Genomic DNA, 14,595 nt, shown 5'->3' with positions numbered 1-14,595 from the left:
ATATTAAGCACACACTCTATCATTGAGATACACCTCTAGCACCTTTTTAAAAAAATCCTAGATAAATATTTGAGGTAATGGATACGTTAATTATCCTGACCTGATTACTACATGTTGTCTATCTGTATGGAAATATCCCACTATACCCTCCAAAAGAGGTATGACAATTTTTGGGGGGGAGGGTGGGGTTACTGGAGATTGAACCTATGAGGAACCTAGCACTGAGCTACATCCCCAGGTCTCTTTATTTTTTGAGATAGGATTTCCCTAAGTTGTTGAGGCTGGCTTTGAACTTGTGATCCTCCTCTCTCAGCCTCCAAAGTTGCTGTGTATATCACTGTGCCTGGCCCCAAAATATGTACAACTATTGTGTCAACTTAAAAAATCCTTTGCCCCTAATAATCATTGATATAATTATTACCTTTAAGAGATGGAAAAAAGTGGGCTTAAAAATTTAAGAAAAGCAAGGTTTGGACTGGGGATGTGGTTTAGTGCAAGAACATGTGACTAGCAGGCATGAGGCCCTGGTTCAATCCTCAGCACTGCAAATAGATAGATAGATAGATAGATAGATAGATAGATAGATAGCAAGTTTCACTTGGTTCAAGGTCATGTAGCTAGATTTTAAAAATACAGAAAACAAAACAAAAATAAAATATGAACCACACCTAAATTGCCTATACTAAACAGGTTTGGTTCAATGCAAGAACATGTGCCTAGCAGGCATGAGGCCCTGGGTTCAATCCCATGATTTAGGAAGAACAACATCCATGGACTCTGCTAACCAGAGAAGACTGTACATCTATAGGCTGGCCAGTGATATATCAATGCCTATGTGGTCTGGCTTAAAAATTCAGGCTGAGCCCCATGCTACATGCCTTTATAGTCTCAGCACTCTGGAAACTGAGGTTTGAGGATCACCTGAGCCCAGATGTTTGAGGCCAGCCTAGGGAAAAAAAAAAAAAAAGTCTCCCCAAGTGTACAGATTCTCTCTGCAGGAATTTGACCTAAGAAATAAATGGAGAAAGGAAGGAAGGGAGGGAGGAAGAAATGGAAATCCTGAGTTGGTCATGAGTGGTAAACCTGAGAAAGCATGGCTATGATGAGTCATGTGCAAACTCAATAAGAAGACAGAGAAAGCCTATCTCCAGAGAAAAGGGAGCAGAGATGCCATGGAAGAATCCAGCCCTTTGTGGGAAGTGGGAGAAAGAAGAAAAACAAGTGAGATCAGCCTCCATTCCTGATTCCTTTGGAATTCTAGTTGCTGTGCGGACTAAATGTTCAGCAGTTCCCATTCTGATCTTATTTGCTCTGCTATATCCTTACAATATATCTCTTTTTTCCTTGAACTAGCTTGACTGGTTTTTGTGGGTCTTCCAACTATTACAGCTCTGATTAAAATACTGTCAAACCAAAGTACTTTGATCTCCAATTAAAGAAAAGTTAGTTTTGAATGATGAAAGGGCCTGGCATTCTAACATAACACGTAGAGTATCAACAATTATATGTATCTACAAATAGTATTTTCATGTGTTACTTAAAATATTAACCAAATGAAAATCTCACTTGGTTATCATAAACTCATGAGATGGGTAAAGCAAAGATGATCATCATTCTCATGTAACAGATAAAAAATTCAGATCCAGAGAAGTAACTTGCTCCAAGTCCCACTGCTACTATATAGCAGAGTAGAAACTCAATCTGGATCTTTTGATTATAAATTGTATACTACTTCAATACTGTTTTCTACTTAATAAGGATGTTGTAACATGAGGGCAATGACAATAGCTATAGTCTGCCACAAATACATCTCCCTCCCCCCAGTGTTTTTACAGTTCTTACAAGTGAACACACAGGTATTCTTAGAGACTATTTTATATTGGGGTTTTAAATTCAGTGCTACTGGGGCTGGGGATGTGGCTCAAGCGGTAGCACGCTCGCCTGGCATGCGTGCGGCCCGGGTTCGATCCTCAGCACCACATACCAACAAAGATGTTGTGTCCTCCGAGAACTAAAAAATAAATATTAAAAATTCTCTCTCTCTCTCTCTCTCTCTCTCTCTCTCCTCTCTCACTCTCTCTTTAAAATAAATAAATAAATAAATTCTTGTTACTCTGTAGCACCACTTGAGCTGTTAAATATATAGACTGGCTATTCAATCATCAAACTTGTATCAGAGATATCAGTAATTCTTTTCTTTTATTGTTTATTAGTATTATAACTGAAAAATCTCTTGATAAGCCCTAAATCTCACTAAATGTTATTAAGTGGTGATGTTAATGCTCAAAAACGTGTCCCTGGCTGATCACAGAGGCATATACCTATAATCCCATCTACCTGTGAGGCTAAGGCAAGGGGCTCACAAGTTTAAAACCAGCCTGTGCAACTTTAGTGAGAACCTATCTCAAAATAACATTAAAAAATAGTTGGGGGGGGGGGGTGCTGGGGTTGTGGCTCAGTGGTAGAGTGCTGCCCTAGTATGCATAAGGCACTGGGTTAGATCCTCAGCATCACACAAATATAAAATAAAGATATTGTGTCAACCTAAAACTAAAAAATACATTTTTAAAAAAAATATTTATTTTTCAGTTGTAGGTGAACACAATATCTTTATTTCATTTTATGTGGTGCTGAGGTTTGAACCCAGTGCCTCAGGTGTGCTAGGCGAGTACTCTACTGCTGAGCCACAACCTCAGCCCAAAAAATAAATATTTAAAAAAAAAACAGTTGGGAATATAGCTCAGTGGTAGAGTGTTTTCCAAGCATGTACAAGGCCTTGGGTCCAATTCCCAGTAAGAAGGGGGACAAAAAAGATGGTTACTTGGGTGGTTAATAGGGTGTTACCTGAGCAAGGGGTAGCCAATGACAAGACCAAGGGTGAACACTGAATCAAAGGAAGCCACAGGCCATCTGCAGCCCAGGAAGCAGTCTGGTACAAAAAGTACAATCAGTTTTGCTAAGTATGAATAATAATGATTAGCTTGTCTGGATCTTCCCTTCAGAATTTGAAAAGGAATATACGGGAATATAAGTAGAAGAATAGAAGTAAGAAGAAACTTTTAAAACATACAAATGGCAAAGTAGTATATATATACAATGTAATATTACTCAACATTAAAAGAAAATAAAATCATGGCATTTGCAGGTAAATGGATGGAGTTGGAGAATACAATGCTAAGTGAAGTAAGCCAATCCCCCAAAACCAAATGCCGAATGTGTTCTCTGATATGAGGATGCTGATTCATAATGAGGATTGGGGGGAAGTTTGGGAGGAATGGACAAACTTTAGATAAGGCAAAGGGGAGAAAGGGGAAGGGAGGGGTATGGAGGTAGGAAAGTCGGTGGGGAAAAAAAAAAGGCAAAATAGCAAGGATTAGGTCATACTAATGAGTGAGTCACAGATAATGGATCCACAAAATTCCATGAATGGGACAGTAAGAAAACTGCCTGGTTTCCAAAACTGCTTTGGATTCCAGAATACAAACTAAGCTGGATTTCTGTGATATTTCTATTTCTGTAATGTCACTCTACCACCACTAACAAATCTTAGGGCCTGAGGTAATTTGAGAAAGCTGGTCCTAATACGGATATTGTTTTTCTGAAATGGTGCAATTTTCCTGGAAAAGTAGCGTGTTCTCTATTGTTGCTTAGAAAATGTTAAGAGATTCTTATATAACAAAGGAGATTTACATACCTGCATTTTTTTCTCTTGTTCATTTTCTCCAATTATTCCAGTACCTGTTACACTTTCACTTCCATCAATGGACACCTATAGGAATAAAATAAAGCTTAAAGATGTTTTACCTTTGCATTTTTTTAAAATACCTTCATTTTATTTATTTATTTTTACGTGGTGCTGAGAATTGAACCCAAGATTGCACACATGCGAGGCGAGCACTCTACCACTGAGCCACAACCCCAGCCCCTTATCTTTACATTTTTACAGTGTGGGGACAGATACCAGGACGACTTCATGCCTGCTGGGCAAGCCCTCTTCTACTAAACTACATCCTTAGCCCCATGTTTTACATTTTGGTAATGTATGGCAGGTGAGAACATGGAAGTTTTGTTGTTGTTCTTGTTGATGTTGTTGTTATTATTATTATTATGTGTATAAACTTCCCAAATAAAAATTGAAAAAAAAAAACTTAAATTAAATGAGAGAAATATGTTTGATGCAGGAAAAATACCTACCCACCACCCGCTTTTAGAGCTGGGGTTTTTGTACGTTACTCAGGCTGGCCTAGAACTCTGAGACTCAAACATCTTCTTCTTTTTTTTTTTTTTTTTATTTATTTTTTAGTTATTGGCAGACACAACATCTTTGTTTGTATGTGGTACCGAGAATCGAACCCGGGCCATACGCATGCCAGGCGAGCGCGCTACCGCTTGAGCCACATCCCTAGCCCCTCAAACATCTTCTTAACTCAGCCTCCCAAAGGGCTGAAACTATAGCCATACAACATTACACAATGATCAAAACTCAGTCCATCTCTCTTTTTTTTTTTTTTTTTTTGGTACCAGGGATTGAACTGAGGGGCACTTTAGAACTGAACCACTGTTGCAGCCCTTTTTTACATTTATATATACATATATTACTTATATATATGTGTGTATATATATATATATATATATATATAGAGAGAGAGAGAGAGTGTGTGTGTGTGTGTGTGTGTGTGTGTGTGTAATGAGTGAGTCACAGAGAAAGGATCCACAAAATTTCATGAATGGGACAATAAGAAAATTGCCTCGTCTCCCAAACTGCCTTGGATTGCAGAATATAAGCTCAGCTGGATTTCTGCAATATTTCTGTTTCTGTAATGTCACTCTACCACTACTAACAGTGGTAGAGTGACATTACAGAAATGCTGGTTCTGCATTGCTAGTTTCCCAATGCAAAAATATATATATTTAGTTGTGGATGATTATTTATTTATTTATTTATATGTGGTGCTGAGAATCAAACCCAGTGCCTCACATACGCTACAAAAGCACTCTACCACTAAGCCAAAATCCCTTTTTTATATTTTATTTAGAGACATGGTCTCGCTGTGTTGCCTAGGGCCTTGCTAAGTTGCTGAGGTTGGCTTTGAACTCATGATCCTCCTGCCTCAGCCTCCTGAGCCACTGGGATTATAGGCATGCTGGGCATATCTATACTTTATTATTTCTTTTATAGCACTCATCCTTGAATATCTCTTTTTGTGAATTACCTGCTAATTCATTTATTTTCTGTAAGTCCTTACTCCATTCCCTTATTTTTTCTTCCAATATATCTTTTTACACTTCACCTTTTTAAGATAAATGCAGTTCTCTTTGAGGTTGAATGATTTTGGTTCTGCATTGCTAGTTTCCCAATAAAGTGTACTTTTTTTTTTTCATGAAAAATAAAGAGGCTGTACCTGGGACAGCACTGAAGTAAAATACCATACCTTTGCTGCATACTGTTCCAAAGCACTGATAGTGTCAGGGTCAATTGTGCCATCGCCAGTGTGAAGCCCTGCCACTGTCCCATCGGCCTGAATTGCCAAGATGGTGTCAGACTGCGGGACTTGCACTGCATGGTGGATATAGGCTGTGGTGCCATCTTCCAGCTGAACAGCCTGTAATGCACTCTGGTCATAACTATCTGAAGGAGTAGAAGAGAAAGGCCTTAAGGTTTGACAAACAGTTACATATTTAAAAGAAGAAGGGGATAAACTTTTACTGAGTAGTACTAGAAACACCAGATGATGTGCTTTATGTTATTTTATTTAATTCTCAAAAAACTTCTATGAAACAGGTATATTTACTACCATACAAATGGGAATCAGAATTTGAGAAAAGTCACTTTCCTTAGGAACCAGGAAATTTTTAAAAACCTAACAAGTAATAGTCAAAATCAGTTGTAAAGAAACCAGGATGTGGGTTGAGGTTGTGGCTCAGTGGTGGAGAACTTGCCTATCCTGTGTGAGACACTGGGTTCGATCCTCAGCACTACATAAAAATAAATAAAATAAAGATAGGAAAAAAAAAAAAAAAAAGAAACCAGGATTTGAATTGATGTAATTATGACTCCAAAGTCCACAGTGTTTACTGTTCCAAATGGTTTCTGGCAGCTCAAGTTGTGAGAAAGCTTTCTCTTTTTAACTGTGCAAGCCAGGTGCCTTGAACTTCAAAAGATAAATACAATTTTTTCAAATGACGACACTTCAGCAGGTATTATTTTTCCCATACTCCCACTTCTCCCTTACTTCATATTTTCAAAGTTACTGTACCTTTGGAGGTATGATGAATAAATGCTGTGGTTCCATCTTCTAACTGCACTGCTTGACCATCCTCTAGACGCAAACTGTCCCCTGCTCAAGAAACAATTGTTTACATTTAGATCCCATACTTTCCAACATGTTCCAATTAACTAACTTGGCAAAAAACAATCAACTAGCTATTAAATTCATGATGACAACCTATAGTTGCTTTATGAGTCAATAAAGCTGCTTTGAGAAAGCACTTAAAAGCAATAGAATACTTGTTTTAGGAATACGCACAAGAGGGGAAGAGAGTTGAAAGTAGGGGAAAAAAGAAGAAAAAGAGTAATGTAGGATTCATTTAAAACAATAGACACATTCACCTAGGACTGCTACCCACTAATTTCTAGAACTTCCTTTCCACTATATTTGAGACTCAGTCTTGGTTACATTGAAATGGTCTTTAAGCCAGGTGCAGTGGTGCACACCTACAATCCTAGCTATTTGACAGGCTGAGACAGGAAGATTGCAAGTTTGAGACCAGCCTAGGCAACTTAGCAAGAGCCTGTCTCAAGTTTCTTTAAAAAGGGTTGGGGTTATGGCTTTGTACTAGAGCAGTACTGGGTTCAATCTTCAGTACTGAAGAAAAAAAAAAAAACAACAAAAAAGGTCTTTAGATCCTACTTCTGGCACCTACTTATCTCCCTTTTCAAAAAAAGGCAGACTAGATCAGAGAAATGCAAATCAAAACCACCCTAAGATACCATCTCACTCCAGTAAGATTGGCAGCCACTATGAAGTCAAACAACAACAAGTGCTGGCGAGGATGTGGAGAAAAGGGTACACTTGTACATTGCTGGTGGGACTGCAAATTGGTGCGGCCAATTTGGAAAGCAGTTTGGAGATTCCTGGGAAAGCTGGGAATGGAACCACCATTTGACCCTGCTATTGCCCTTCTTGGACTATTCCCTGAAGACCTTAAAAGAGCATGCTACAGGGATACTGCCACATCGATGTTCATAGCAGCACAATTCACAATAGCTAGACTGTGGAACCAACCCAGATGCCCTTCAATAGATGAATGGATAAAAAAAATGTGGCATCTATACACAATGGAGTACTATGCAGCAATAAAAAATGACAAAATCATAGAATTTTCAGGGAAATGGATGGCACTAGAGCAGATTATGCTTAGTGAAGCTAGCCAATCCCTAAAAAACAAATACCAAATGTCTTCTTTGATATAATGAGAGCAACTATGAACAGAGCAGGGAGGAAGAGTAGGAAGAAAAGAGTAACATTAAACAGAGACATGAGATGGGAGGGAAAGGGAGAGAAAAGGGAAATTGCATGGAAATGAAGGGAGACCCTCATTGCTAAACAAAATTACATATAAGAGGTTGTGAGGGGAATGGGAAAATAAACAAAGAGAGAAATGAATTACAGTAGATGGGGTAGAGAGAGAAGTTGGGAGGGGAGGGGAGGGGGGATAGTAGGGGATAGGAAAGGTAGCAGAATACAACAATTACTAATAGGGCATTATGTAAAATTGTGGATGTGTAACCGACGTGATTCTGCAATCTGCATTTGGGGTAAAATTGGGGATTCATAACCCACTTCAATCTAATGTATGAAATATGATATGTCAAGAGCTTTGTAATGTTGTGAACAACCAATAAAAAAATTAAAAAAAAAAAAAAAAGGCAGACTAGAAATCAGGACCAAATTTAGGTAATATGAGGAAGCTGGTGGCAGCAAACACCGAAATCAGAGAATCAGGAGGTTTCCTGTGTTGTATCTTAAATACTTACTACTTTTAGGTATGGGCACATGTTGAACATAGGCAGCAGAACCATCTTCCAACTGAATGACTTGGCCATCAATGAGCTTCCCATCTGGAACAAAAGATTCAAGCCAATAAATTAGTACAAACAAAAATTTTTTAACTTTATACAATTTCAAAATGATATCAACTATAAAAACATACACTACTTAAGCTCATGTTCATCTTGATTCTTCCCTCAACGTTCTGAGGCAATTCAATAACACATCCAGTGATCCTATAGAAAGCAGAAAATCCTCCCTCAGCCATCCTTCCTCCCCTCCAATTTTCAATCAAACAAGTACAAGAGGAAGAGTGGCTCATCACAGCAAGCTACATGAATTGAACCTCAAGGTACCTTTCAGAACCACTCAGAATCAGTGACCCTGACTATGGGGAAGCTGAACAGTGTGTCAGCATATGTGAGGCTGGTTGTCACTGTCACTCCTGGGAGGAATACAGACCCTGTGTATATACATTTGTGCTCAGTAGGTTCCCATAAAAACAAGGAAGTTTTAGAATTGGGCTATTTCCTGGAGCAAAGTAAACAGTAACTTAAGAGACAATGTTACAAAAGCAAAATCAAATGTCTATCCTTATATTTAATAAACACATTAAATAATAACCTAAAGTTAAAAAACAAAAGAATGGCTTTGCTCAAAATAGGAAATAGGTCAGACATACTCCCTTCCCTCCTCTCTCCCACTAAATTTGATACCCTAGAGTATCTTCCTATTATCTAAAAGGGTGTCCCCAAATTATCCAGTTATCAAAATTTAAGTTAAAAATAATTTAAAATTATTATAAGCAATCTAGTGTCTTTAGAAGACACTGGGAAGGAGGTATAGTTGCTAGGGGTTCCAATGCTAAGGTTATAAATTGCTGGTACTAACCAACTGGCCATTTAGGAGGCACATACCTTTAGAATTGTGTTGTATGTAAGCAGTAGAGCCATCTGCAAGTGTTACTGCTTGCAAGCTTACACCTTCCATATTTTCTAAATTGTCACCATCTATTATAAAACAAAATTACTTTCTTTAGATAACTATTATATGTGCATGCTGATTAATTTTTTTAAAATGAAGATTAGCAATAGGCAGGTTGCTTTACCTAATTCTTAAAGAGACCAAAATGGAATCTCTTTTAGCATTTACTAAAAAATATTTCCCTGCCCTGCTATACCCAATGCCCCATCAGGGAAAAAGAAAAAAATGCTCATAATAGCCAGGCATGGTGGCACACTCAGCAACTCAAGAGGCTGAGGCAGGAGGATCACAAGTTCAAGGTCAGCCTCAACAACTTAGTGAGACCCTGTCTCAAAATAAAAATTTAAAATAGCTGGAGATGTGATTGACTGATTAATTACCACTGGGTTTAATCCCCAGTACCAAAAAACAAAACAAAACCTCAGAAAGGCCTAGGTTTATGTTACCTCTAATTAAGTTACAGGGAAGTAAATACAGTGTCATAAGTTTCTTTTTTTTTTAAGAGAGAGTGAGAGAGGGGAGAGAGGAGAGAGAGAGAGAGAGAGAGAGAGAGAGAGAGAGAGAGAGAGAGAGAGAGAAATTTTTTTTAATATTTATTTATTTTTTTAGTTTTCGGCGGACACAACATCTTTGTTGGTATGTGGTGCTGAGGATCAAACCCGGGCCACACGCATGCCAGGTGAGTGCGCTACTGCTTGAGCCACATCCCCAGCCCCCATAAGTTTCTATTTAAGATAAATGATATTACCAAACTCATGTGGTCCCTTCAAATATGACTCCTCACCTGCCACAGTTACTGCTTCTGTGAGGCATAAGGTAACATGTTGAGCCTCCATTCCTCCTCCAGGAAACTCTGTCATTCCTTGAGAATCCCGATTTATCTGGGCTAACAACATTTTCTACCTTGAAGAAAAATATAGTCCCTTGAGGATAAACAATGACACATATAAAACAAAAGACATAAATATATTACTGAACCCCCCCTAAAAAATTTTGAAAGACATAAACAGTATGTGATATTTGATATAACATGCAATTTTACTTAATATGCAGGGTAAGAGTATTAAAACTACAAAAGTATGTCTTATACCTCAAGAAAGTAGCACTAATGACATGACTTAGTAAGGGCACACATGAACAAAGCTGAATGGTAAGTATATTCTGGTTTGCTTTCCGTGAGACTAGGGAGTCTGAGAAACAGAAGTAGTGAAAAAAGATTTTGATATTCCAAACACCACTCCTGAAGTTGCTCTATTAAAAAGCATGCAGTTTGGCCAGGTGTGGTGGTGCATTCCTGTAATCCCAGAAGCTTGGGAGGCTAAGACACGAGGATCACCAGTTCAAAATCAGCCTCAGCAACTAAGTGAGACCCCATCTCTAAATAAAACATAAAAAGGGGCTGGGGATGTGGCTAAGTGGTTAAGTGGCCCTGGGTTCAATTCCAGGTACAAAAAAAAAAAAAAAGCCATTTCAAAATTCACAATAGTAGATTGTACTTTAAATCCCCCAAGATGAACACTGCATATGTTAACTGTTTTTCGTGGGGTGGTAGGGGGAGTAACAGGCACTCAACCACTGAGCCACATCCCCAGCCCTAATTTATATTTTATTTAGAGACAGGGTCTCACTGAGTTGCTTAGCACCTTGCCATTGCTGAGGCTGGCTTTGAACTTGTGATCCTCCTGCCTCAGCCTCCTGAGTCACTAGGATTACAGGCGTGCACCACTGCACTCCAGCTCCTGTTTATTAGTTTTGAGGTACAGAGTTTGCAAAAAGTGATAGTAAAAGAATAATCAGAGCATATTATAAAAGCTTTCAAGTATGTATTGGAGTAGAATCTTTTTTGCAAATAAACACACACACACACAATCTTGAACCCTAATAAAAAACAGCTAAAAGTGGCATTTGATTATAAATGCATTTTAAGTGTAAACTTTTGTTTTCTTCTTTTTTAAAGTGTAACCTTTTAAATTTTATTCATGAGAATGATTTGCTTAGATGAACTCAAAATCTTAAATCAAAATAAAAGTGATGATAACAGGGTTATGCATCCAATTTATCATAGAGCCAAGAGAAGAAACAGAAAGGTAAAGCTGATTTGCACAGATTAATTCAGAGATCAACTTTTTAAAAATCCCACAATATGCTTTAATCAAATAGATCTACTGGCACTAGAACAGTAGTAGATAATATGTTTGAAGTTTAATCACTAATTATTTTTAAGATATACAGAGTAAAGTACTTGCATACCAGAGGACTGAAGGAATATCTAAAAAGCACTGGGTACATCCTCTCTGTAGAAAATAACTCTATTTACATGAAACACAAAAGTAGAAAATATTTCTTCATATATTTAGATTCTTTAAAGCTTCATATTATCAATTTAAACCTGAAAGTGAAAAATTGAACACAACTTCAGCATACTAGGAGATATACCAGTTGTGGTATATCTAATATACTAAATATACTAGAAATAAATTTTAGCTAAATATACTAGAAATAAAGCAGCTAAATATACTAGAAATAAATTTTAACATTGTGGGGATGGGGTTGTGGCTCAGTGACAGAGCACTTGCCTAGCATGTGTGAGGCACTGGGTTCGATTCTCAGCACCATATAAAAATAAATAAAAGTATCGTGTCTGTCTACAACTAAAAATATTTTTAAAATTTTTAGCATTGTTTTATTAAATATAAATAATAAGATGCCAAGGCAAAGAAACCAGGCATTTGTTCCCATTTGTTCCTAATTCATTTAGTCTCTTGTTTATACTAAAAATAGTAACTTACCACCACAATCTTACCTTAAAAACTATAAATCTAAGTACAATTTATATGCAAGGGTTTTCTCATAAGAGTTTCATCACAGGTGCACAATAAAAAGACTCCAGGACCTTGGTTCAATACCCAGTACTAACAAAAACAAACAAACCAAAAATTATACAAATATATATTGTGTATATATATAATGTATATATAACTATGTATATGTGTGTGTATTTTTACACATATACATATATGTATATATATCCTGTTTCTTTCCAAATAAACACAACACATTCCCTACCACCATTAAGGTTTGCCAATTCACCTTTCTGCTCTAAGAGGTTTGCCATCTGGATTTGCCCATTTTCATCAAAGTGAGACACCCAGAATAAAATTATCAGGTCACCCCTTAACTAAATTTTTCATTTAATTTTATTTTTTTATGGTACTAGAGCTAGAACCCAGGAGCACTTAACTACTGAGCTACATCTCCAGTCTTTATTTAATTTAATTGTCTTATTTTGAGAAGGGCCTTGCTTAGTTGCTGAAGCTGGCTTTGAGCTTGTGGTCCTCCTGCCTACGTGTCCTAAGTGGCAGGGATTACAGGAATGCACCACCACCCTTGGCTTAAATTCTGATTACAAGACAGCAGTTGCCAACACCATGATTTTCACTCTTCAAAACTTTTTCATCTCTTATCTTTTGTGTGTACGTGGTGCTAGGGATTGAACCCAGGGCTTGGTGCTAGGGATTGAACCCAGGGCTTTGTGCATTCGAAGCAAGCACTCTACCAACTGACTTACATCCCCAGCCCTCATTTTGTATCTTAACTATTGCAATAATCTCTTTATGTTCTCTTTGTGCCATTCTCATTCTTCAAGTCCATAACAGGGCCAGCTATCTCACTCTATTCTGTATACCACTGAAATTTTTCTTGTGTACAATATTATAAAATAAATTTTAAAATTAAGAAAAATGGAGCTGGGGATGTGGCTCAAGCGGTAGCGCGCTCGCCTGGCATGTGTGCGGCCCGGGTTCGATCCTCAGCACCACATACAAACAAAGATGTTGTGTCTGCCAAAAACTAAAGAATAAATATTGGAATATTCTTCTCTCTCTCTCTCTTAAAAAAAATTAAGAAAAATTATTCTCAATAGTTTAAAATCAAATATTTTCATTTTTCTTCTTTAGTTCTTGCTATCTATATATACATATATTTTACAGTGTTGTAATTAGAGATATTATTTTGTATTCAGTTTTTTACATTTTAATAACAAACTATGGAAATCAATCCCTAAAAGTAGAATCTTTAGCTTTTTTCACTTCTATAAGTTCTGCCAAATTCACAACACATCTTAATAATGATCACTTTTAATTCATTTTTTTTTTGGGGGGGGTTACCAGGGATTGAACTCAGGGGCCCTCAGCCACTGAGCCACATCCCCAGTCCTATTTTTTGTATTTTATTTACAGACTGGGTCTCACTGAGTTGTTTAGCACCTCACTTTTTGCTGAGGCTAGTTTTGAACCTGCAATCCTCCTGTCTCAGCCTCCAAAGCCGCTAGGATTACAGGGGTGCACCACCACACCTGGTGATCACTTTTAAATTAAATTAAGGTGTCCAGGGTGTAGCTCAGTGGTGGACTGAGCACTTGGCATTCAAGGGATCTTGGGTTCAATCCCCAGCACCAAATGAACACAAAAAGCAAATAAAACAACATTAAATTCTCTTATAAGCCATTTAACATTTTTCTTACTAAATATAAGGCACAAATGATTTTGTCATTAAAAATAATCTTTCAGTAAATATGTTTACAAATATAGTGTCTTTGGAGAAGCAGAGTAGATTATATCCTTAACCTCTCAGAGCACATGCCTGTAAGTCCAGCTAATCAGGAGGCTAAGGCAGGAGGATTACAAGTTTAAGGCAGACTCAATAACTCAGCAAGACGCTGTTTCAAAATAAAAAATATAAAAAGGGCAGGGAGCTGGGTACAGTGGCGCAGCCTGTAATCCCAGCAGCTTGGGAAGCTGAGACAGGAGGATTGTGAGTTCAAAGACAGCTTCAGCAATGGCGAGGTGATAAGCAACTCAATGAGACCCTGTCTCTAAATAAAATACAAAATAGGGCTGGGGATGTGGCTCAGTGCCCCAGTGGCCCCGAGTTCAATCCCTGGTACTCCCCCACAAAATAAATAAAAAGTAAAAAGGGCTGGGGGTGTAGCTCAATGGTAGAGCACCCCTAGGTTCAATCACCAGTACCACTCAAAAAAAAAAAAAAGAAAGAAAGAAAAAGAAAAAATCCTCCCACAATTAAGTTTAGTGGATCAGAAAATATGAGCATTTTTATAACAATCAGTGATCATTACTTGCATGTCTGGGGCGGCAGGGGTGGTGGTGATGGTGTGTCTACAGAGCTGGGGATTGGACCTAGGGCCTCATGTATGCCAAGCAAGTGTTCTACCATGGCCCTCTTTATGGTTTTTTTTTTTTTCTTTTTTTTTGGGGGGGGGGGTTGGTGCTTCACTACTGAGTTTCATCCCCTGTCCTTTAATTATTTTAAAGAATTTTAAGACAGGGTCTTGCTAAGTTGCTGAGGCTGGCCTCAAACTACTATCCTCCTACCTCAGCCTCCCAAATTATTGCTGGGATTATAGACGTGTGTCATGTCATCTTCTACCCCCAAAATGCTGGGGATTGAACCCAGGATCTTATTCATGTTTATATGTTTGTATGTGTGTATATATCTATTTGTGTGTATATGCACATCTCAACATACATGTTATTGAAGACAT

At 37.8% G+C, this 14,595-nt stretch overlaps 1 protein-coding gene across 6 annotated transcripts in view; it reads right to left on the bottom strand.

The window, feature by feature from the left end:
• The window catches only part of ZNF143 (zinc finger protein 143), a 61,950-nt gene that overhangs the window by 40,423 nt on the left and 6,932 nt on the right, over positions 1-14,595 (bottom strand). For 2 of the 6 annotated variants that reach the window (XM_081266409.1, XM_081266414.1), the window contains exons 2-7: positions 9,820-9,934; positions 8,969-9,061; positions 8,039-8,122; positions 6,258-6,341; positions 5,433-5,629; positions 3,695-3,769 (exon numbers count right to left, since the gene is read on the bottom strand). In XM_081266409.1, the coding sequence (XP_081122535.1) occupies positions 3,695-3,769; positions 5,433-5,629; positions 6,258-6,341; positions 8,039-8,122; positions 8,969-9,061; positions 9,820-9,934 (648 nt within the window). Of the gene's footprint in view, positions 1-3,694; positions 3,770-5,432; positions 5,630-6,257; positions 6,342-8,038; positions 8,123-8,968; positions 9,062-9,819; positions 9,939-11,285; positions 11,425-11,838; positions 11,884-14,595 lie in introns of those variants that run through there. The other 4 variants (XM_081266412.1, XM_081266413.1, XM_081266411.1 and 1 more) reach the window with 4 other exon arrangements.

Source organism: Spermophilus citellus (assembly GCF_964194105.1).
Source record: "Spermophilus citellus genome assembly, chromosome: 2".
NCBI classification, from domain to species: Eukaryota; Metazoa; Chordata; class Mammalia; order Rodentia; family Sciuridae; genus Spermophilus; species Spermophilus citellus.
The sequence above is the reverse complement of the archived record's forward strand: the minus strand, read 5'-3'. Positions and strand labels throughout refer to the sequence as shown.